The 23,541-nt window shown below is 41.7% G+C and overlaps 1 protein-coding gene across 1 annotated transcript in view; it reads left to right on the top strand.

Annotated features, from left to right (window-relative positions):
- slc15a1b (solute carrier family 15 member 1b) overlaps nucleotides 1-19,677 on the top strand; it is a gene marked incomplete at its 5' end in the record, with an annotated part of 36,430 nt that extends 16,753 nt beyond the window's left edge. The window contains 14 exons of the mRNA XM_084323107.1: nucleotides 572-658; nucleotides 768-857; nucleotides 1,615-1,659; nucleotides 2,293-2,325; nucleotides 2,437-2,525; nucleotides 2,949-3,030; nucleotides 3,461-3,574; nucleotides 4,384-4,527; nucleotides 5,673-5,719; nucleotides 6,174-6,281; nucleotides 7,989-8,103; nucleotides 9,702-9,839; nucleotides 11,366-11,473; nucleotides 19,292-19,677. Of these exons, the coding sequence (XP_084179233.1) occupies nucleotides 572-658; nucleotides 768-857; nucleotides 1,615-1,659; nucleotides 2,293-2,325; nucleotides 2,437-2,525; nucleotides 2,949-3,030; nucleotides 3,461-3,574; nucleotides 4,384-4,527; nucleotides 5,673-5,719; nucleotides 6,174-6,281; nucleotides 7,989-8,103; nucleotides 9,702-9,839; nucleotides 11,366-11,473; nucleotides 19,292-19,543 (1,452 nt within the window). The 3' untranslated portion in view covers nucleotides 19,544-19,677. The remainder of the gene's footprint in view (nucleotides 1-571; nucleotides 659-767; nucleotides 858-1,614; nucleotides 1,660-2,292; nucleotides 2,326-2,436; nucleotides 2,526-2,948; nucleotides 3,031-3,460; nucleotides 3,575-4,383; nucleotides 4,528-5,672; nucleotides 5,720-6,173; nucleotides 6,282-7,988; nucleotides 8,104-9,701; nucleotides 9,840-11,365; nucleotides 11,474-19,291) is intronic.
- Between the last annotated feature and the right edge of the window lie 3,864 nt (nucleotides 19,678-23,541).

Here is a 23,541-nt window from a genome sequence, read left to right as displayed (position 1 = left end):
GGAATACATTTTGTCACATATCCCTCAGAGACACACGTAGCCTACATGAGTGCATTTCTCGAGAGGGGGGTCAGAGTGCAGGGTCAGCTACTTATGGTGCCCTTGGAGCAGGTAGGGGGTTCAGTCCCTTGCTCAAGAACACACGGACGGGCACCACTGCTGAGCGTGACCTTTCCTGTATCTCAAACCACTAGCCTACCACACACACCATTTAAACCAGGCCCCTGTGTAAAGGAACTAATTACAGCCCACTACTAAAACCCACTAAAACCCACTAAAACCTACTAAAACCTATAAAAACCCACTAAAACCCACTAAAACCTATACCAAAACCTATAAAAACCCACTAAAACCCACTAAAACCCACTAAAACCTACTAAAACCTACTAAAACCTACTAAAAACCACTAAAACCCACTAAAACATATACTAAAACCTATAAAAACCCACTAAAACCCACTAAAACCTACTAAAACCTACTAAATCTCAAACCTCAGATTCATAGAGTGCAGAAATAGAATGTCCCAATATTTTGAAGATAAAACGATGTGTGTTCTCTTTACTCTTCGTAGTTTGCCATCAAGAACCGCTTCAGGCACCGTGGCTCCCAGCATCCCAAGAGAGAGCACTGGATGGACTGGGCAGAGGATAAATACGAGGTAAGTTTAGGACACACACACACAAACTGTGTTATTTCAACATATTGTCATTTGGTACTGATTCCAGCATGTCTCCCCCCCCCCCCCCCCCCCCCCCACCCACCTCCAGAAACTGCTGATCGCTCAGGTGAAGATGGTGTTGAGGGTGCTATTCCTCTACAACGCTCTGCCTATGTTCTGGGCTCTGTTTGACCAGCAGGTAACTACCACTAATATTACATGTAACAGCTAATTAGTACTAATACTGCTACTACTGTAATACTATGATTATGAGTATGAGTATTATTGTTGTTATTATTATTAATAATCATATTATTAATAAATAATTATAATAACAATAATAATACTACTACTACTACTACTACTACTACTACTACTACTACTACTACTACTACTACTACTACTACTACTACTACTACTACTACTACTACTACTACTACTACTACTACTACTACTACTATTATTATTAGTATTATAGTATTATTTATATTATTGTTATTGTTGTTGTAGGACCAGCAGATTATCACTAGAATCTAGAACCAGCAGATTATCACTAGAATCTAGAACCAGCAGATTATCACTAGAATCTAGGACCAGCAGATTATCACTAGAATCTAGGACCAGCAGATTATCACTAGAATCTAGGACCAGCAGATTATCACCAGAATCTAGGCCCAGCAGATTATCACCAGAATCTAGGCCCAGCAGATTATCACCAGAATCTAGGACCAGCGGATTATCACTAGAATCTAGAACCAGCAGATTATCACTAGAATCTAGGACCAACAGATTATCACTAGAATCTAGGACCAACAGATTATCACCAGAATCTAGGCCCAGCAGATTATCACCAGAATCTAGGACCATCAGATTATCACCAGAATCTAGGCCCAGCAGATTATCACCAGAATCTAGGCCCAGCAGAGCGGTGTAACAGATGTCTCCTCCGCACGCAGGGCTCCAGGTGGACCTTCCAGGCGACCACCATGGACGGGGACTTTGTAAGTGTTTGTGGAGCGGAGATACGTCTTCAGGTGGTTCTGTCTGTGGTCACGGAACCAAGTGTTGAACATGTTCTACGTTCCGTTTCAAGTCTAGTGCCCTCACATGGCGGCTGTGTGGCGCAGCGGACATTGCGCTCGTCACCAACGCAAGAGACACCGGGTTCGAATCCGGCTGTCGGCGTTGCCTCCGGCTTGGGCCGGCCCGGAGTTAGCGGGTGGGAAGTCGAAGGGTGGTAGTCTGGTCGTTGTGAGCTGCGACTCCTACAGGTTGGTTGGGGGACGCCTGCACAGCAAAGTCAGGAAAATGGCGGGGGGCAGTGTGAGCCTCCCACACGTTACTCCTCGCCAAAATGAGAGTCCGCGCTGGCAGGTGAAAAGATGTGACAGGCTGCCTCCACGTGTATCGGAGGGGACATGTGATGCAAGGCTTCTATCCTCCCTACGACCGGCCAGTGGGGGGCATATGCGAGCAACGATACGGACAGGGGAGGGAGAATTGGCACGAGAGGTAAATTGGGATGGGGAGAAAAATCACAGAAAAAAGGAGGAGAAAAAAGTAGACCAAAAGAAAATAAGAAAGTCTAGTGCCCTCACACAGACACAAACTAAGTCTCTATGTCTCCTCTACAGGGACTCTTGATCATACAGCCCGATCAAATGCAGGTGAGTAGTCCCCCTACTTATCGCCATGACGATTATGCTAATAGTCGTCGTATCTGCCAGTAATGCGATTGATTTGAATGTCCTAACTGTGACTCCTCCCACCTCCCAAAGACTGTCAACCCCATATTGATCCTGGCTCTGGTGCCCATTGTGGACAGTTTAATCTACCCGCTCATCGCAAAGTGCAAAATCAACTTCACGTGAGTTCCGGTGATAATGCTCTTGTAGGAGTGAGGATGAAGGGATATTCACGTACCTGAGCAGGACGGTGATTTACTGTTGGCCACCAGTACTGAGTGGTAATAGAAGTAATACAATAGCTATATAGATCATTTGAAGTCTGACTGTGCAGGGGTGGAATTTTATTTATTTTTTTACTGCACTTAAGTGCAATTCTGTGGTACTTGTACTTTACTTGAGTGTTTTCATTTTAGGGAACTTTGTACCCTTTGTATTTCAAAGAAAATATTGTGTGTGTGTGTGTGTGCGCGTGTGTGTGTGTGTGTGTGTGTGTGTGTGTGTGCGTGCGTGTGTGTGCGTGTGCGTGTGCGTGTGCGTGTGCGTGTGCGCGCGCGCGCGCGTGTGTGTGTGTGTGTGTGTGTGTGTGTGTGTGTGTGTAATAGCCCCCTGAGGAGGATGACGGTGGGGATGTTATTGGCAGCCCTGGCTTTCGTTGCTGCCGCCTTGGTTCAGATGCAGATTGATGTAAGTGTAGAACACGTGCACAGGCACACGTGTGCACACACACACACACACACACACACACACACACACACACACACACACACACACACACACACACACACACACACACACACACACACACACACACACACACACACACACGGCGGGGAGAGCTTCTATGTGACTGTCTCTTCAAAAGCAGGTTCCCCAATTCACCTGCCTCAAACCCTGCCCCCTTGCAACAGTTGTGATTGGAGGGTCAAGAAAAGAGGGCGGGGTTTGAGATAGGCCAATTGAAACATGATCTGTTTCTGGTTTGGGCCGAGCTGTACCAGACCGTTGCCTATAGTGAAGACAAATATCCAACTGAAATTGATAATGTCATGGTGACATGACGCTCATGTTTGTGTTTGATATCTAATGAGTACCTGGCCTCTCTCTCCTCTCTCAGCAAACACTCCCCAAATTCCCAGGCGATGCAGGACAGATCAAATTCATCAACATGGTTAATGAACCCATGCAAGTCAACGCTGATGTCAACAGTTATCTAATCGAGCCTTTCAAGGTACGGTACCAGTCGCCATTTAAACGTGCTATAAAGAGATTTGATATTAGTGTACCAAGTTGACAGATATTTTAAGATGGGTAGTGTGTATGTGTGTGTGTGTGTGTGTGTGTGTGTGTGTGTGTGTGTGTGTGTGTGTGTGTGTGTGTGTGTGTGTGTGTGTGTGTGTGTGTGTGTGTGTGTGTGTGTGTGTGTGTGTGTGTGTGTGTGTGTGTGTCTGTGTGTGTCTGTGTCTGTGTGTGTGTGTGTGTGTGTGAGTGTGTGAGAGTGTGTGTGTGTATGTGAGTGTGTGAGTGTCTGTATGTGAGAGTATGCAAGTGTGTGAGAGAGAGAGAGTGTGTGTGTGTGTGTGTGTGTGTGTGTGTGTGTGTGTGTGTGTAGTGTGAGTGAGAGAGAGAGTGTGTGTGTGTGTGTGTGTGAGTGTGTGTGTGAGTGAGAGAGTGAGTGTGTCTGTGTGTGAGAGTGTGTGTGTATGTGAGAGTGTGTGAGAGTGTCTGTATGTGAGAGTATGTGAGAGTGTGTGAGAGAGAGTGTGTGTGTGTGTGTGTGTGTGTGTGTGTGTGTGTGTGTGTGTGTGTGTGTGTGTGTGTGTGTGTGTGTAGTGTGTGAGAGTGAGAGCGTGTGTGTGTGTGTGAGTGTGTGTGTGAGTGAGAGAGTGAGAGTGTGTGTGTGTGTGAGTGTGTGTGTGAGTGAGAGAGTGAGTGTGTCTGTGTGTGTACGTGTGAGTGTGTGCGCTTGTGTTTACGTATTGGAGTTAATAGACAACAGACAGAAAGCTCACATTGACCTCGACCTCCACTGTCCCGCAGTCCTCAGGTGAATACATGACGATCGACAAACCCTTCATATTAGTCGTGGGCACCATGGCACCCATAGGGTTGGCGCTGCCGCCCGGCACCCGCCATACCTACGTCATCACCAACACCAACGCCACCGGCAACAGCAACGACACGGTGAGTTCCCTCAGCCTTCTCGTTCACAGTCAGCCATTTGTGTTGGTGATGGGCTGACCCCTATTAGTCGAATAGTCGACTAATCGATCGAAAGGAGCCGTAGTCGACTGCCAACCTCTTAGTCGAATGCAAACAAAAAATATATATATAGTATTATTTTGTAATTTTGTAATTTCAATTTTTTTTTATCATTCTTTCCAAAAGAAAAGAGGCCTAGAAGCGTGGCTAACGCTAATGGCACGCATACCAGAGGCTAACTGCCTACGAAAACAGGCACAGAGGCACTGAAAGAGGATTTCACCCATCTAATGAACACACTAGACTAGACAAATATCAAGATGTATCCATCAGTGGACCAATTGCATGATTTTGCAGAGGACAAGAAGCCTTCCGTCGACTCCTTCAGACATTAAGCACCCCCACAGCCCAAATGGAATGATAAAAAAATAAAAAAATAAAAAATTTAATTAATTTTTTTTTCATAGTCGACTAATAGTCGACTATCGGCTCATTTCGGCCAATCAGAGTCGACTATCCAAATCCTTAGTCGGGGACAGCCCTTGATGTCACAGTGGCTGGAGTTGTGCCCTTCCTGCTGACTTGGCGTACAGAACTTGCAAGTCGCTTTGGATAAAAGCGTCCGCTAAATGCCTGAATGTAAATGTAATGCCCTGACCTGTAAATGTCTTTTTGTTGCATGTAGGACCCCAGTAAGACTAGTGGTAAATGGCTAATTGGGTTTTAGTGGAGAACTCATCTTAACCCTTTCACTACAAAGGGTTAACCCTTTCACTACCACACTACAGAAGGTTAACCCTTCCCACTACCACACTACATACTGTGTAGTGTGGTAGTGAAAGGGTTAAGATGGGGCTGCATGGACCTGTGATGCAATGAGGACTCATTTAGACCTTAGACCTCATAATTGTACATGATTAATGATTATTTATTTACCATTGAGTCCACGCTGTCTTAATTTTCAAGCGGAAATTTGTTAAACCTTTAAAACATAAAATCATAAGATCATAAATCATAAATCATAAAATGAGTTCACCCACATTTTATTTAACAACTATATCACTGTATACAAGAAACGAATTAGAGGTCAAAACACTGACGTATGTTTGCTTGCTCTCTTTCTTTAGTTCCGTGACATAACATTAAAACCTGAGATGGGAAGCAACGCTATGAGGCAAGTACTTTAATGTTGAACAGGGGCGGAAGAAAGAAAATGTGGGCCGTCTGCACATGAGGCCCCCTCCCGACGGCACTGCTATTACCGCACCTTCAACAACCGCCCTGTGTTTAAAACCATCAAGCCTCAAGAGACTGCAGAGGAAAACACACCTTTCTGAATTTGATAAAAACCTTTTAAAAATGAGCCTCTGAGGGCCCCCTCCAGGTTGGAGCCCTGGGTTTGTCCGTTTCACTCCCGCACTTTTGCACACAACATGGACAGTATACATACAATCTATGCTTCAAACGAGGGGTCCTCCTCAACTTATTTCGTCCTTGTAAACGACAATATGAAATTAAAATATGCAGCTAATTTGTTTCACATATTCAGCTAATTTCAGATACAAACGGAGGCCAGTAGAGCTTGTCATACGTACTGTGCACTGAACGCTCTTCTCTCGCTCCCACAGATTTTTGAACGGTTACAAGACCAGTTTGAACGTCACCGTGGCAACAGAGGACTTTGGCATCATCGCAACCCATGGGATGTCAGACTATATCTTGGTCAATCAGGGACCGTAAGTAGCATTACAATTATGTATAGCTAGCATGACATTCATTTACTGTAGTCTCCTGTATATCTTGACCAGAAATATATATATATTAGTGCTGTCAATAGATTACATTTTTTTTAACTAATGTAGTAAATTCCCACAGACTTTCTACAATAATTTGAGGTTATTGTAGCACAATACAATGAGATTGATTATCTGGAAGGAGGAGGAAAGATTCATACTGATAGAATGGTTGGTCTCCTCATCTGGCTTAATGCAGATGAAGAATAAAACGTGTACGCCAGACAAACCAGAATTGTAGTTCAACTCAACTGATTTATTTGAGTCAGGGCCAGGAGTGAATAAAAGGTTGACTTTTACATACAAAAGATGATCAGATAACCTTAACAGCTGTCTGTTGTACAGAAATATCACAATCAGGTTTGCATCTCAAACCTCAATACTGCACATCAAACAGTCACTTGGTTAACATAATTTGAACATACATGGTTTACTGTACACATTATACATGAGTAAATCTGGTTTACAGATCAGGGATCTGTACATTACTCTAATCTATAAACAACCATTGGTGTTTCCCATGATTTACTCACGTAAAATGCATCAGCTCACAGTAGTTTCTGGGTGGTTCAGCGGTGGAGCCCCCAGACCCTCTTGGTTGGGTCCGGCCTGAGAGCTCCCGAATTATCATTTAGGGCCCTCCTATATACTATAATTTCTAGCCAACCATACATATGGCTGGTCCAATCCAGCGTCTTCTTGTGGGGGTTGATCTCTTGTGGGGGGTGTCCTTGTGGGCGCTGGCAGCCCCTCCCTCTGGGTTTCTCTGGGGGGAGGCCGGCTGCCAACTTTAACATTCCTTCTATATGGCTATAGATGTCTAATATCATCCCAGTACAGTCAGTGCTTTCTTAGACTGATACCAGACATCATATGAGACCTTTTGATACTAAACAGTTGATTAATAGATTACTTTGTTTGTGAGTTAGTGTCCATGCTTCAACAAGTCTAAACTGGTCTGCCCTGTGTTCAACCCAGCTGTCTCTGCTGTAATCTGGTCACAGTAGGTGTGACTTTTGTCTCTTTGTTCTGAGCACATTTGTTAGTGGGGGTTTATTGACTATTTCTGTAACACCAGTATCACTTAAAACACCCTCTACGGTTGAAAGGGCACACATTCCTTTTTGCAGTATGGTTCTCTAATTTATTCACACATATTAATTATGAAATTCCAAGGCAATATTACCACACTAATTCATCTCACAATTTTCTGTAATTAATTTAGATTAATCTAGATAAAAAATCGCATTTTTTTCTACTTAAGACCGAAGCGTGTAACAGATATTTACTTGAGTAAAATCATGGAATTAATGTAAAATCAACACAAAGAAAGTATATTTAGATTCAAAGACTATTTTAATAGCTTTCTTTGAATACAGTTTCTCTCCTGTGAAATGCAAATGTTCAACAAAACCATCAACATGTACTCAGCTAGACCGCTTTCTTATATTATATTGAACATTTTTCACTCCATAGATTAATCTAGATAAAAAAAAATTAACGCTTTAAATAATTTTAATCAATCTCCAGAGTTAAAGCATTAATTTTGACAGCCCTAATATATATATATATTTATATATATTTATTTATATATTTATACTACTTGACTCTGTTCTTTGTTCTAATTGGTCGTTTTCTCATGTCCATCAGAGCAACGTTTGAGATCAAGAGTGATGCCGGTGAGGTGTGTCGATACACCCAGAAGCTGGGCTTCGGCAGTTCCTACACGTTGGTCATCCCTTCCACCTTCTCGTTCACGGCAAATGTGAGTCAAGTCATTCAGTTCGTACTGTACCTACCGATTTCGGTCATAACATGCACATTCGGTCATTCTCATTTTGTTATTTCTTACCCACCACTGATCTTAAAAGAACACGCCAACATTTGGGGAAACTAGCTTACCGTCTTCTCCAGAGAGATACAAGAAGATAGATACCAGTTTTCTCTCTGTGCGTTCAGTAGAAAACTATCTGGCTGCATGTTAGCCTAGCTTAGCACAATGAATGGAAGTGGACATGGTCGGTTAGCCCAGGCATTGTCCAACTAACACCTCTCCCGAAGGCTAACCGACCATGTCCGCTTCCATTCATTGTGCTAAGCTAGGCTAACATGCAGCCAGATAGCTTTCTACTGAACAGACACATTACAGTTAAAAGGCTGGGTGACAGTCACATGTGTGTAAACAACTCTGCGATAGAGTCCTTAAAAGTAGTGAGGGGGATCAATTTGTCCATTTCCTTTTGCGTCTCGTTCCAACTGCTGGGAGCCGCACATTGTAAGGAGGTTTGACCGAAGGAAGTGTTAACACAGGTGACATCAAGAGATACAGGGAGCAGCTCTGGTGTTATAGAGATGGTGAGCAGCTCTGGTGTTATAGAGATATGGTGAGCAGCTCTGGTGTTATAGAGAGATATGGTGAGCAGCTCTGGTGTTATAGAGATATGGTGAGCAGCTCTGGTGTTATAGAGATATGGTGAGCAGCTCTGGTGTTATAGAGAGATATGGTGAGCAGCTCTGGTGTTATAGAGATATGGTGAGCAGCTCTGGTGTTATAGAGAGATATGGTGAGCAGCTCTGGTGTTATAGAGATATGGTGAGCAGCTCTGGTGTTATAGAGAGATATGGTGAGCAGCTCTGGTGTTATAGAGATATGGTGAGCAGCTCTGGTGTTATAGAGAGATATGGTGAGCAGCTCTGGTGTTATAGAGATATGGTGAGCAGCTCTGGTGTTATAGAGATATGGTGAGCAGCTCTGGTGTTATAGAGAGATATGGTGAGCAGCTCTGGTGTTATAGAGAGATATGGTGAGCAGCTCTGGTGTTATAGAGATATGGTGAGCAGCGCTGGTGTTATAGAGATATGGTGAGCAGCTCTGGTGTTATAGAGAGATATGGTGAGCAGCTCTGGTGTTATAGAGAGATATGGTGAGCAGCTCTGGTGTTATAGAGATATGGTGAGCAGCGCTGGTGTTATAGAGATATGGTGAGCAGCTCTGGTGTTATAGAGATATGGTGAGCATCTCTGGTGTTATAGAGAGATATGGTGAGCAGCTCTGGTGTTACAGGGAGTAGATGACAATTTTAACAGGTGTATCAAATAAGGAGGGGTCAGACCAAGGAATGTTTTGTAAATTAGTGTAAGTCAATGAATTCCTCGTTAAGAGTGTAATAATGGCCAATTTACAGATGTGTACAAGTCACAGAAATGCCTCATGTTGATATTTTGTAAAAAAAAAAAAAAAAAATCTTAAAAAGAAAAGTGGTGCCATAGGCTGAATGTGTTGCCATGTGTGCTGTAGCATATCCACCTTTGAGTGAGTGAAAGCAACAGCGCCTAACATGTGTATGTGCTTGGGTTGTCCAGTGTGAGCAGAGCATCAGCGCGATACAGGACATCAGCCCCAACACCCTCCATATGGCCTGGCAGATCCCCCAGATTTTCCTGATGACCCTGGGGGAGGTGGTGTTCTCCGTTACCGGCCTGGAGTTCTCCTACTCACAGGTAGGGGGCACCAGAGCACTTTATCCTTCAACCCCCCCCCTTTCTCTGTTCTCTCTCTCTTTAATGCTTTCTTTGGTATGACTGTGGCATTTAACCCTTTCGGGCATAACGTACAACCTCATAATTCTTTTTAACTGAAGCTTCTAATAAGGATGGCTGTCGATGGTCACAGAACTCTAGAGAGTTCTAGCTTTCTGAGAGAGAGAAAAGAAAGTATACCTGATTAAAACGGTAGAAGATAGATTTAAACGTCGACAGGAAAAATAGTCATCGATGGGCAGTGGCATACATTGTTGGTTACGTTCACAATACATCCATAAAATCTCTTAAAAAACACACAAATCCAGAGCCTGCAGAATAATGAAGGACCCTCACCACCCCAACAACAGCCTGTTCAAGCTGCTGCGGTCAGGCAAGCGCCTCCGCATACATGCAGCAAGAACAGAGAGACTCAGGCTCAGCTTCTTCCCCCAGGCCATGAACACTAATCTCTCCACACACAAGCACACACAGTGGTGGCTGGTGAAAATTATTCATGGTGGGGCAGCCGTATTCAACCAGTTTCAGTAACTACAGAACAGTATATATTGAGGCCGAGACTTACTTTTTTTGCTGCCGTAGAACATCACGTACGAATTGGAAGAGCCGTCGCCTGTCGCGATTAACTCTACGCGAAGCTTTGTGGTCCGGGCTTGAACTTTCCATAAACGTGTCCATAATCCATATAAATCCATTTTGTTGGATCCAACACTGTCTGAATGTATCTTGTGATTATTATCAATTCCGACGACGACAACAACAGCTATTAGCGTTTGCTATTTCCTGGTGGACGTGATTCGGGACGTGATGTCACACGAATGCCACGCTCAGTCAATAGAGTGAATAGACAATTCGACAATGACTCTGCTTGGGGTGCTAGAAAAAGCGCCCTTCAGGAATCATATTTGAAGACGCTGATTGGCTTAATTTAGTTGCTAGGTGCATTTATGTTGCCTGGCCCCTGTGCATTTTTCAATTGGCTGCGTAGCAGTCGAAATCTACTATTATAGAAAAATCCTAAACCACTTTCCACCAGGGGGGGGGGGGGGGGGCTCTATGGACCAGCTGCCACTGAGCACACATGAACGCACACACACACACACACACCCTCACTTGCACTCTCTCACACACAAACACACTACAAAAAGGGTCACTTTAAAAACATAACTGTATATTATTGTATATAGTACTCATTACCTTTCATTCTTAAGCTCAGCATTGTATTGTATTTTATTCTTATTACTTTTTATCACGTCTACACAGTAAACTTCGCAGAGTAAATAAAACTCAGTTTGAGTAAAATGTACTCAGTTTGAGTCAAATTTACTCTGCGAAATTTACTGTGTATTTTATTATCTATTCTATTTTATTATTGGCGGGCTTGGCCACCTTCATTTCACCACATGTCTCGTGTATGTATGTATGTGACAAATAAATCTATTGAAAAAAGAAAGTACATAGTATCTCCAACTCTCTCCGCCCCCCAGGCCCCGAGCAACATGAAGGCTGTGCTGCAGGCCGGTTGGCTGTTCACTGTTGCCATGGGTAACATCATCGTGCTGATTATCGCCGAGGCAGCGCAGCTCCCAGACCAGGTAGGTTGATCTTACATCTGATCCTGTACAAACACAACCACACTCGCCTGGCTGACCTCGGATCAGCCGGGGTTTGTCGTATAACTACTGAGACTATAACTAGTTACAGACCCAGTTACCTCAGGTCCCTGGATGTAGCCTATTGTACGACTAGACTACTGTATGTACTGTACAACATAGCTGCAATATGTATATAGGCTGCAATATGTATAGCTATATACAACATAGCTGCAATATGTATAGCTATATACAATATAGATGCAATATGTATAGCTATATACAATATAGGCTGCAATATGTATAGCTATATACAATATAGGCTGCAATATGTATAGCTATATACAATATAGCTGCAATATGTATAGCTATATACAATATAGGCTGCAATATGTATAGCTATATACAATATAGCTGCAATATGTATAGCTATATACAATATAGGCTGCAATATGTATAGCTATATACAACATAGCTGCAATATGTATAGCTATATTGCCTATATACAATATAGCTGCAATATGTATAGCTATATACAATATAGCTGCAATATGTATAGCTATATACAATATAGCTGCAATATGTATAGCTATATACAATATAGCTGCAATATGTATAGCTATATACAATATAGCTGCAATGTGTATAGCTATATACAATATAGCTGCAATATGTATAGCTATATACAATATAGCTGCAATATGTATAGCTATATACAATATAGCTGCAATATGTATAGCTATATACAATATAGCTGCAATATGTATAGCTATATACAATATAGCTGCAATGTGTATAGCTATATACAATATAGGCTGCAATGTGTATAGCTGTAACTGAGGGGTACAATTCCCTGACTGTATTGATAAGTATGGTATCATTAAACCACTACCGTCTTATGTACATTCCTACTGGCCATACAGTACACAGGTATCTAATGATGAACACTTCCCACAATAACTCGGTTCCACACAAAACTGGATTTAAGTATTTATTAGCAGCAAAAGGTACATAATATACTTTACTTTACTTGACTTTGGATGCGCTTATAAGGCAAAGGAATGTGCGTAGGCAAATCAATAACGAATGTCCATTCTCATATTACGCAGGAGATAATAATACAACCTGAATCTTAGGAATTATATCTATGGTACACTAGTAATATAGCGGGAGATACTGGTAGGGTCCCCCCGGTTGTAAGCCAGCAAGGGTAGAGGATTTGTCGGTAGTAGAGTCTGGGTCAACGATGATAAGGAGACTCCAAGTACAGGAGACGGTGCAATAAGATCTTGATCCGCAGACGAATACAGCTGTTCTCCGTAGCATGTAGCTCCACATGGAAGAAAGCTAGCCGGCCTCAGACTTCTGAGAGGCAGACTCGACGTGGCTCCTCACAGGGTAAATCCCACACAATTGTGGGTGTCGGCGATTCTCCGCTCCATTAATTACAGGACCAAAAGCAAATATAATCCAGCCGAAAAGGGCTATGCAGTCGTCGGTAGGTTATCCAGTGTACATAATCCACACGGTCCTCGTCTAGGGCCCCTCGGGTGAAAGCGCCATGGTAAGCAGCCCAGCCTGGATAAGCACTCTAGCTGATACGAGGAAACGTTGGTGATGCTGGTCACTGTAGAACTTTAGCCGCACGATACACTATACACAAATAGACTATTACTGACTTAATAGAATAGGTCGAACTCGACGGTACAGCGTTAAACTCTGACACTTCAGTTATTAATTCGCACGCGGTCTCAATGCTCTATTTGGGCCAAACAGGCCATACTTCACCGCACGTCGTATCGTGGGTGAGGCTTCAACTTTAGTTACTAAGTGCTTCTGTATTCACCTGCGCCGTATTTATACGCTTAGGTGAACAAACTAGTACCAGCTTTATTCCTGTCTCATATCCTTGCGCAATACCGTTCATGTCCAGGCAAGTCCCCGGCGGTGACTTTGAACCAGACCTTGAAGGTATGGCCATGGCGCCTGTGGACCGCTGTCCAATAGGAGAATGAAATATTATGGTCTGTACTAGGCTAAAGGGATATTCCGTGTATATGTACAAGGAATATACAAGGGATATCAAACGATATACAAATATTATGCAATATATATCAATCAATAAATATATATATTCGGTTTAATCTGATCCTTCGTAACAATAGCTATATACAATATAGCTGCAATGTGTATAGCTATATACAATATAGGCTGCAATATGTATAGCTATATACAATATAGGCTGCAATATGTATAGCACAATATAGGCTGCAATATGTATAGCTATATACAATATAGGCTGCAATATGTATAGCTATATACAATATAGCTGCAATATGTATAGCTATATACAATATAGGCTGCAATATGTATAGCTATATACAACATAGCTGCAATATGTATAGCTATATTGCCTATATACAATATAGCTGCAATATGTATAGCTATATACAATATAGCTGCAATATGTATAGCTATATACAATATAGGCTGCAATATGTATAGCTATATACAATATAGCTGCAATATGTATAGCTATATACAATATAGCTGCAATATGTATAGCTATATACAATATAGCTGCAATGTGTATAGCTATATACAATATAGCTGCAATATGTATAGCTATATACAATATAGCTGCAATATGTATAGCTATATACAATATAGCTGCAATATGTATAGCTATATACAATATAGCTGCAATGTGTATAGCTATATACAATATAGGCTGCAATGTGTATAGCTATATACAATATAGCTGCAATGTGTATAGCTATATACAATATAGGCTGCAATATGTATAGCTATATACAATATAGGCTGCAATATGTATAGCACAATATAGGCTGCAATATGTATAGCTATATACAATATAGCTGCAATATGTATAGCTATATACAATATAGCTGCAATATGTATAGCTATATACAATATAGGCTGCAATATGTATAGCACAATATAAGCTGCAATATGTATAGCTATATACAATATAGCTGCAATATGTATAGCTATATACAATATACCTGCAATATGTATAGCTATATACGATATCGCTGCACTATAGAGTAGCTAAATATGCATGCAAACTGTAGTTCTTGTATTTAGTATTTTCATGTTTAAACTCTATTCTTGTGTTCAAAATGTTGTCAGTCTCTCATGCTGCCTTCTAGGGCTGGGTATCGTCATTGATTTCCCAAAACGATTCACAAGGTCCGGATTCGAATTCCGATTCGATTCAATGCTATAAATGGTTCAAGGAACCCTCTTAACATGTTGCATTGTTAAAAATATCAATGTTTACATTAAGAGTTGACTCTCAAGCAGTTCCACTTTTTATTGGAACATTGGATTTTTGCATATGTCACGTCTGGGTGATGTCTCAGTAAGTGGTTTCATAGATTTGTTTGTATTTCCACAATATTTCACCTCCACTTTGCACAGCTTACATATGGCTTTGCTTTTGTCCAGGTCTTCTCTGTCGTTATGTCTTTTAAATCCAAAATGCAACCAGACAGCTGCCTTTGCACCTGGCGGTGACTTGAGTGATGCTTTCACTTGATCCATGTTTTTAGATTCAAACACGTTGCGCAAGATCTGGACATGAGACGACCAGGTAGGAAATTGGCATAACGACTAAATTGGGGGATGGGAGGATATATATATTTTTTTTTAATTATAATAATATCGATTTCGGGATTATGAATCAATAATCTCTCATTCAAATGAATATCGATTCAGACCCAGCCCTACTGCCTTCTCGAACATCAAGGGGATACACATTTGAATGTGGCCTTAAAGGGAAAGTTCAGGATTTCGGACTCCTTGGCGGTCCTTTCTCAGCGGAACAATCCACGCCGCTCTTTGTCCTCAATACCCGCACCTACGACTAGTGGGCGGGCAAAACTAATGTCAAGTAATGGGGCCACGCTTCGGTCTGACATTAAAGGGGCGAAACCTACTCCACAGGGGCTCTAAAGCAGGGTTTTCGGCATTTATTGTTTATTTTTAGTTTGTGGCTAACTAGCTGGGCCTGCGGGTGTCGTCTTGAGGAACGGCATGGATTGTGCTGAGAAAGGACTGATCGACAATATCACTGATAAGTAGAGAATAGAGAATTTACCCTTTAAAGTGGTAGTGTTAGTTTAACCCTCCAGTCACCCTTGTCGCAATTCTGGTCAAATAGCCTTTTTTTTTTTCACGTGTGTTTGTGGATAGCGTTGGCTAGATTTGATGTATATGCCAAAAAAGTAGCTCAGTATCACATCTTGGACTCACATTACAAGAATCCATGTTTTTTTCCCCTTCAAAAATCACTATTAAGCGTGTGGAACATAAGTGTCACACCTTTCACCCTAGTCGCAGAAATGAACAGGTTAGGGTTGGGTAACCCTACCCCTAACACTAACCGTAACCCTAACCCTAATTTAAGAAATGGTTAAAATCCAGAAAATGAATAAATATTTGATATGTATGGTGAGGACTGAAGTTAATAATGATATTCATGAAAAAAATATTGAACAATACGTGAAAAAGATATGTTTTACTGAGATCGTAGTTTCGGTCACTAGGGAGACAGGTAGTGTTTTTTTAAGGGTAACTGGAGGGTTAAGGGGTAGTTCACCAAAAATGTAAAAAAACATCATATTTTCCCCCTTACCTGGAGTGCTGTCTATAAGATAAGATAAGATAAGATATTCCTTTATTGATCCCCTTGGGGAAATTCAGGCATCATAGCAGCATGGGGGAGGGGGGAGGTACAGGTAGAAGACATACAGGTACAGGTCACAGAATTATAGTACAGTGGAGAAGTAAAAATAGAATAAAAAGTCAAATATAATTAACTCTGGACATGCGCACATGGACAACAAGGTGCGAGATGAGGGTATGTATGCCCTCTCAGTTATATTTGCCCTACAATAAATATAGTTACAATATATAATCTAATAATCTAATCTAATATATAATCTAATTAACCAAATCTAATCTTAAAAAAAAATGCTAAAATGCTAAATATATGCAATATATTTAGACAAGCGTGGAACTGTGCTGATCAACCTAGGATGGCTTAGAGTAGACGACCAGAGTACAGCAACTTGCAATGGGCCTGGTCTACAAGATACACTATACGACCAAGGTACCCATGTACATGTCAAAATACTTCCCAAAGGTCAGTGAATACCACGATCACAACACCAGAGGGAGCTCCACAAATCATGTTAAACCCAGATTCGGCTCAAACAAGGGACTAAACACGTTTCGCAATTATGCCACATCAATGTGGAACGCCCTACCCAAAGCTGTAAAGGAATGTGAATCCCTACCCACCTTCAAAACCACTCTCAAAAAACACCTACGGGAGACTGCAATTCGAAACTGACCCCTACAAATGTCCTAACCCAGTTGTACAGTAAATTACCAAGTATGGTCAGTATTCCAATGTACAGTGTACAGTACAACTTTTCAATCAATCAATCAATCAATCAATCAATCAATCAATCAATCAATCAATCAAGACCATTGTTTTCCAGTGGTGGAAAAAGTACACAGTTAAGTAGAAATACCCAGATAAAATATAAAAAGTCCTCCATTAAAAATGTTACCTAAGTAAAAGTAGAGAGGTGTTTGATATTGAAAGTATCAGAAGTAAAAGTACACATTCTTTATGACGTTTGTGTATTCCGGCGTTCAGTCCTCGAACCATTGACCTCTAAAGGTCATGTTAAAGTGGCATATGGTCCAGGTATGCTGCTCTGATTATGTCCTCTTAAAGTTGACAGGCTTCAAATGTAAGTAAGTAAGTAAGTAAGTAAGTAAGTATTTATAAAGCACCTTTCATACATGTCATGTAGCTCAAAGTGCTGTACACAATTATAGGCATATATAACGATAAAAGCAATAAAGTCATAGTGATCAGTTAAGATCAGAAACACGCCTTCAGCTCAGAAGCTGAGGCGTGTCAAAAACTTTTGAAAAACTGGAGGCGTGTCTCCTATTGTACCCATTCCTTCATCTAAAAAGTTTGAAAGTTTGGGAGGTCCGCAAAAACACGCCTTCAGCTCAGAAGCTGAGGTGTGTCAAAAACGTTTGAAAAACTGGAGGCGTGTCTCCTATTGTACCCATTCCTTCATCTAAAAAGTTTGAAAGTTTGGGAGGTCCGCAAAAACACGCCTTCAGCTCAGAAGCTGAGGCGTGTCAAAACTTTTGAAAAACTGGAGGCGTGTCTCCTATGTACCCGTTCCTTCATCTAAAAAGTTGGGTCCACAAGGCTTATCCTAGCCTCATGGATCCATCAGGTTTTTCCAAGCCATAACTATTTGTAAGCTAGACTGTATAGGTATGTTTTTAATTTTCCTTTAAAAATGTGTATAGAGCTGGCGTTTCTGATGTGTGTTGGTAGTGTGTTCCATAGTTTTGGGGCATAGTTGGCAAATGCCATACTTCCTATCCTTTTTTGGTTTCTGGGCGTGTCTAGTAAACCTGTGGTGGATGACCGTAGCGTTCTTGAGGGCAGATAACTAACTAGGGAATTTGCTATGTATTTTGGGCCTTGCTCATTAAGAGCTTTATATGTTAGGAAAAGGACCTTAAAATCAATTCTATGAGTTATTGGAAGCCAGTGCAGAGTGGCCAGGACTGGAGTGATATGTTCTCTTCTCCTTGTATGAGTTAGTAATCGAGCTGCAGAGTTTTGGATAAGCTGAAGCTTCCCAATGGTTGCTTTGGGAAGACCAGTGAACAGTGCATTACAATAGTCAAGCCGACTTGATACAAAAGCATGAATAAGTTTCTCTGCATCCTTTTTATTTACGAAAGGTCTTACTTTCGCTATGTTTCTTAGGTGGAAGAATGACGTTTTCATGGCCTTATTTATATGAGACTTAAAGGTCAGGTCTGAGTCCAAGATGACACCTAGGCTTGTAACCTCAGTCTTTACATAGGATGACAGACTCCCCAGGTTTTTACAAAGCACTTCACAAATGTAATAGCACTTAATGATAAATAGTACTTAATCAATTTCTTGCTAAATCTTTTTCTTCAAAGTAACTAGTAACTGATGGGTTCAGACGAATGTAGTGGAGTACAAGTACAAAGACGAAAAGAAAACTGAAAATACCTCAATATTGTACTTAGGTACAGCACTTGAGTAAAAATACTTTTGTTTTCGGTGGAGGATGCAGCTGCGCCCGCTGCCTTAACCCTTTCACTGCCACACGACAGAGGGTTAACCCTTTCACTACCACACTACAGAAGGTTAACCGTTTCACTACCACATTAGTGAAAGTGTTAACCCTTTGTCGTGTGGCAGTGAAAGGGTTAACCTTCTGTAGTGTGGTAGTGAAAGGGTTAACCCTTTGTTGTGTGGCAGTGAAATGGTATTGTCACAGTGAAAGGGTTAACCCTTTGGTAGTGTGGCAGTGAAAGGGTTAACCTTCTGTATTGTCGCAGTGAAAGGGTTAACCTTCTGTATTGTCACAGTGAAAGGGTTAACCCTTTGGTAGTCTGGTAGTGAAAGGGTTAACCCTTCTGTAGTGTGGCAATGAAAGGGTTAACCCTTTGGTAGTGTGGCAGTGGACCTTCTGTAGTGTGGCAGTAAAAGGGTTAACCCTTACAGTATGTAGCGTGGTAGTGAAAGGGTTAACCCTTCTGTAGTGTGGCAGTGAAAGGGTTAACCTTCTGTATTGTGGCAGTGAAAGGGTTAACCTTCTGTATTGTCACAGTGAAAGGGTTAAGCCTTTGGTAGTGTGTCAGTGAAAGGGTTAAACAGCAGGATGTAGACTAACACTGTCCCTCCCTCCCTCCCTCCCCCTCCCCCTCCAGTGGGCAGAGTACATCCTGTTCGCCTCCCTGCTGGTGGCCGTGAGCGTCGTCTTCGCCATCATGGCCTACTTCTACACCTACGTGGACCCGGCCGAGATCGAGGCCCGCTTCAGCCGCCCGGAGGCCGAGAAGAGGAAGAGCCTGGAGATGGAGAGGAAGGTGTCGGCCGAACCCCACGAGGAGGAGGAGAAGAAGAAGAGGGGCTCCGTGTCGAGCTCCGACCAGGAGGAGGGCAAGCAAACTAGGATATAAACGACCGATTCTTCATCGCTCTTCCTTCTCCCCCTCACCGCTGCGGCTTGTGATCCTGCGTTTCGAAGTCTTGAGAGTAGTGTCAGTTGCCATGGCGATTGTCCCGATTGATGGTTGAAAGAGAAAAGGAAGTTGTTGTTGTTGTTGTTGTTGTTTTTTGGGGGGGGGGGGGGGGGGGGGTTCTGCTACCAGTGTTTGTTTCATGGGGCGTGACCTGCCAAATACCCCCCCACACCGACCCCGCGAGGAAACCAAAGTACGCGTCTTTTCCCCGCCAACCTCGCCCAACTTCTTTTTCAACCATGAGCGGGATGACGGTGGCGCTCTGCGGTCGGGTTCGCTAGTGCATTGCTGGGAATGCAGTGGTCAGGCTGAACGGTTGAGTGGAGTATAATGGTGCTGGAGATGGAGGAACACAGGAAGTAGAGCTTTTAGACGGCCCTTGAGGGGGGGGGGGGGTATTTTTGAGGGATCTCTGCATGGATAACATTAAGAGAACATTGTATATTTCAGCCATTCAAGCTCAGAATCTTCATAGAGAGGTTATTCGGCAAAACTGTATTTCCTGGATCCCGCTTTATTAATTTGTACTTTTTAGATATTGTAAATGAATTTTCTTTTACAATGATTTATTTTGCACTGTGTAGCAAAAGCAACATTATCCTGCAAATTTTCCTTTTTGTCTCCATAATCTTTTATAATGTATAAGAGTACACATACAAAAGAACCATTCCAGCATTTGTATTTATTTCCAAGTACAGTGTTGTGTATTGTAAGATAGATATTGTCACCGTTTTGTATTTGATGTCGACGTCTGCATGCTCCAGGTTCAAATGTAACACCAAGAGGCTGGTTTTCAAGACATAATTTCTTAAGATAAGTCCTCACAGGAAACGGGAGGTTGGTGAAGATGGTTTGAAGTTCCAACAGATTTCTTTTTTAGCTTAGTCCGACTGAGAACCCTGTACAGAATGTCACACGGCTCACAAATATACAGAATGTCAAGACACCAGGTCAGGCCAGAGGCACTGAAGCTCAATGTGGGGAAAAAAGAGCATACTATAAGCTATAATATAATAAAAATAAATCTGTCTTACTTTCTTCTATTGTCTTCCAGTCTGTCCTAGCCAGGGTCAGGAAACGCGACATATAGAGAACCGTGTAAACGTTCAACTCGAGTAAAAACATGAAAATCACCCAAACTGGATTTAGGCGGTTTCTTCCCGCCAACAGCAATAGACAACTGCCACTTGTTCAGATGAATTGCATGTCATCTTTAGCAAGAAAAACTCGTACTTAATTATCCCACATTGGTAACTGCCGTATTAACTTCAGAAACCAGTGGCTGCAAATGGTAAATGGATAAACGTTTTTATCCAAAACGCTTTACAATTTGTTCCTCACATTTTACCCACTCACTCACACATTCACACACCGACGGCGGAGGCGACCATGCAAGGTGCCAACCAGCTCATCGGGAGCAGTTAGGGACACTTCGACACGCTGCCCGGGAGGAGCGGGAATCGAACCGGGAACCTCCAGATTACCAGACGACTGCTCTACCTGCTGAGCCACTGTATATTATAATATACTAATAATATGAATATATAATATATTATAGTATATAATTATTATATATATATATTTATCAGTCTGAATTTACCTGCATATATGGTATACCTGTATACACAATATATATCTGTATATATCCCTTACCTACTCTTACCTGTATATACCACTGGCCAGTATGGCTTACTTACTACCATATTGTATTTATACCTGGATCACTCTACATAATAATACTGTAACACTGTACATTCAGATTCACATTCCTTTTATTGTCACGTCATTCAGTATACCTTTTACAGCCAAAAGAGAGTGAAATTCGCTTTCTTGTGTTTCCTAGAGACCATAGCAGCATCAAGTATAATATAAATCAAATTAAAATTAAAATAGCATACAATTAGATAAGATAAAAGCAAGATGACTATATACAATTCTAACAAAGTGTGCAGATAACGGGATGCAGATATTAAATATATAAAATATAAATAACAAAATGGCTATGTACAGTTCCAACAAGAAAAATGTATGTAAATGGCTGCATTTATATAGCGCTTATATCCAAAGCGATTTACAATTTGTTCTTCACATTTTACCCAGTCACTCACACATTCACACACCGACAGCGGTGCCAACCTGCTCATCGAGAGCAATTAGGGGTTGATAAGTGTCTTGCTCAAGGACACTTCGACACGCTGCCCGGGAGAAGCGGGAATCGAACCAGGAACCTCTGGATTACCAGCCGACTGCTCTACCTCGAAGCAGAGAGGGGGGGGGGACTGTCAATGGGCTCTGTTGATGAGTCTGATGGCTCGGGGGGGAAAGCTGTTCTTCAGCCGGTTGGTTCTGGCTGTGTGGCTGCGGTAGCGCTTTCCAGGCCGCATCAGCTGGAACATTCCATGGTTGGGGTGATTAAACTCCTTGATGATTTTCCGGACTTTTTTGATGCACCGGCTCTCGTAGATATCCTGTATGGAGGGGGGAAGCGCACATTTGGGCTGTCCTCCTCACGACTCTGAGGTTGAGGTCGGTGGAGCTCCCACTCCAGGCGGTGATGCACACCGTCAGGAACACATCAGATTAGCATATCTACTCAGTAGTACTCATTTATATATTCCATTTTAATCATTTGTACATTCATTGTATAATACTATTGCACTTGTCATAAAGTTACTGTGCCATTTGCACTCTAGGTAGATGCCAACTTCTTTTCATTATATTGTACTTGTGCTGTATGACAATACATTTTAATCTACAGTAATTTACAGTAATATGTGCATTGTGTTGTTATAGATAGAGAAACATGTCTCACCTGTCCAGCTGACCAGAAACTCACCTTTATTCTTTTGTTCATATTTTACCTTGTTCTTTACCTTTTACGCTTATATTTCTTTATTGTCATAAAAGAGAGCAGGTTTGAGATACTGTAAGTACATTTTGACAGGTTCTACTGAAGTGAAATATCCCTTTAAGACTCGTTAACACTGGCCTCCGTGTCCTATTTACCCCGTTGAACGCTACCACCCACTTCAATGACAGAGCTCTCATATTTGCGAACGCATAAACTATATCTTAAATGATGGCTATGTGTCTAATATGGCCGTCGCTTATCAATGACTTGTTTGCAGTCGACATTGTCGAAACGGATTTTTTTTTCTTTTTTTTTTCTTTTTTTTTTTAATCGGTTCATTTCCGTTTTATACCATTTTGAAAAACGCTAGTTTTTTTTAAAGTTTCAGGAAAAAAATAAAATTGTGATAAACGCCATTTACTGGAATACACAAAACACGTAATTTTTCAGCCTATTTATGAATCGTTTTCAAATAAACGCTAGATTATCGATAGTATATGTGTACATGGCCGCCTAGTTATAGTTGAAAGTGGGGGTGCAAGATCTTTTTTTATTCTTTTTTTTTTTTTTGCAAGGGGTGGTTTTTTACATTTAATGAACACCTGTATGTGCAATTTCCTGCAATATAGAGCCTTCAATCTTGACCAAAATAAAGCTGCTCTTTTCACTATAAAACTCAGTTTATATTGCAGTATGATAGCTATAATAATAATAACTTCACTGCGAGGGCTCTTTTAGCTAACGCTAGCTAGGCACGTATGATAGCCAATTACTATTATAATAATAATAATAATAACTTTCCCATCCTCCCAAAGCCCCTCCGGCCCCGTTCACATCCGCAGCGGCAGTACCAACAACAACAACAACAATTAATTGACGCTATCAATAGCCCCAGTGAGCGCGGCGGCTGAATGAATGAATGAAAACTTTATTTAACAGATTGCAGAATGGGTACAATACAGTACGGCTCAATACACACAATTGTTAAGGGGATGCAGACCAGAGAAAGACGTTTGTCTTGTTTACATCAGGGTCCATACTAGCCCCTTTCGTGACTGTGCTGCACCGAGTGAATCCACAGTCA

Source organism: Notolepis coatsorum, assembly GCF_963971535.1.
Source record: "Notolepis coatsorum genome assembly, chromosome: 1".
Lineage (NCBI taxonomy): Eukaryota > Metazoa > Chordata > Actinopteri > Aulopiformes > Paralepididae > Notolepis > Notolepis coatsorum.
Note: the sequence above shows the minus strand (reverse complement) of the source record. Positions and strands in the feature narration are given on the sequence as shown.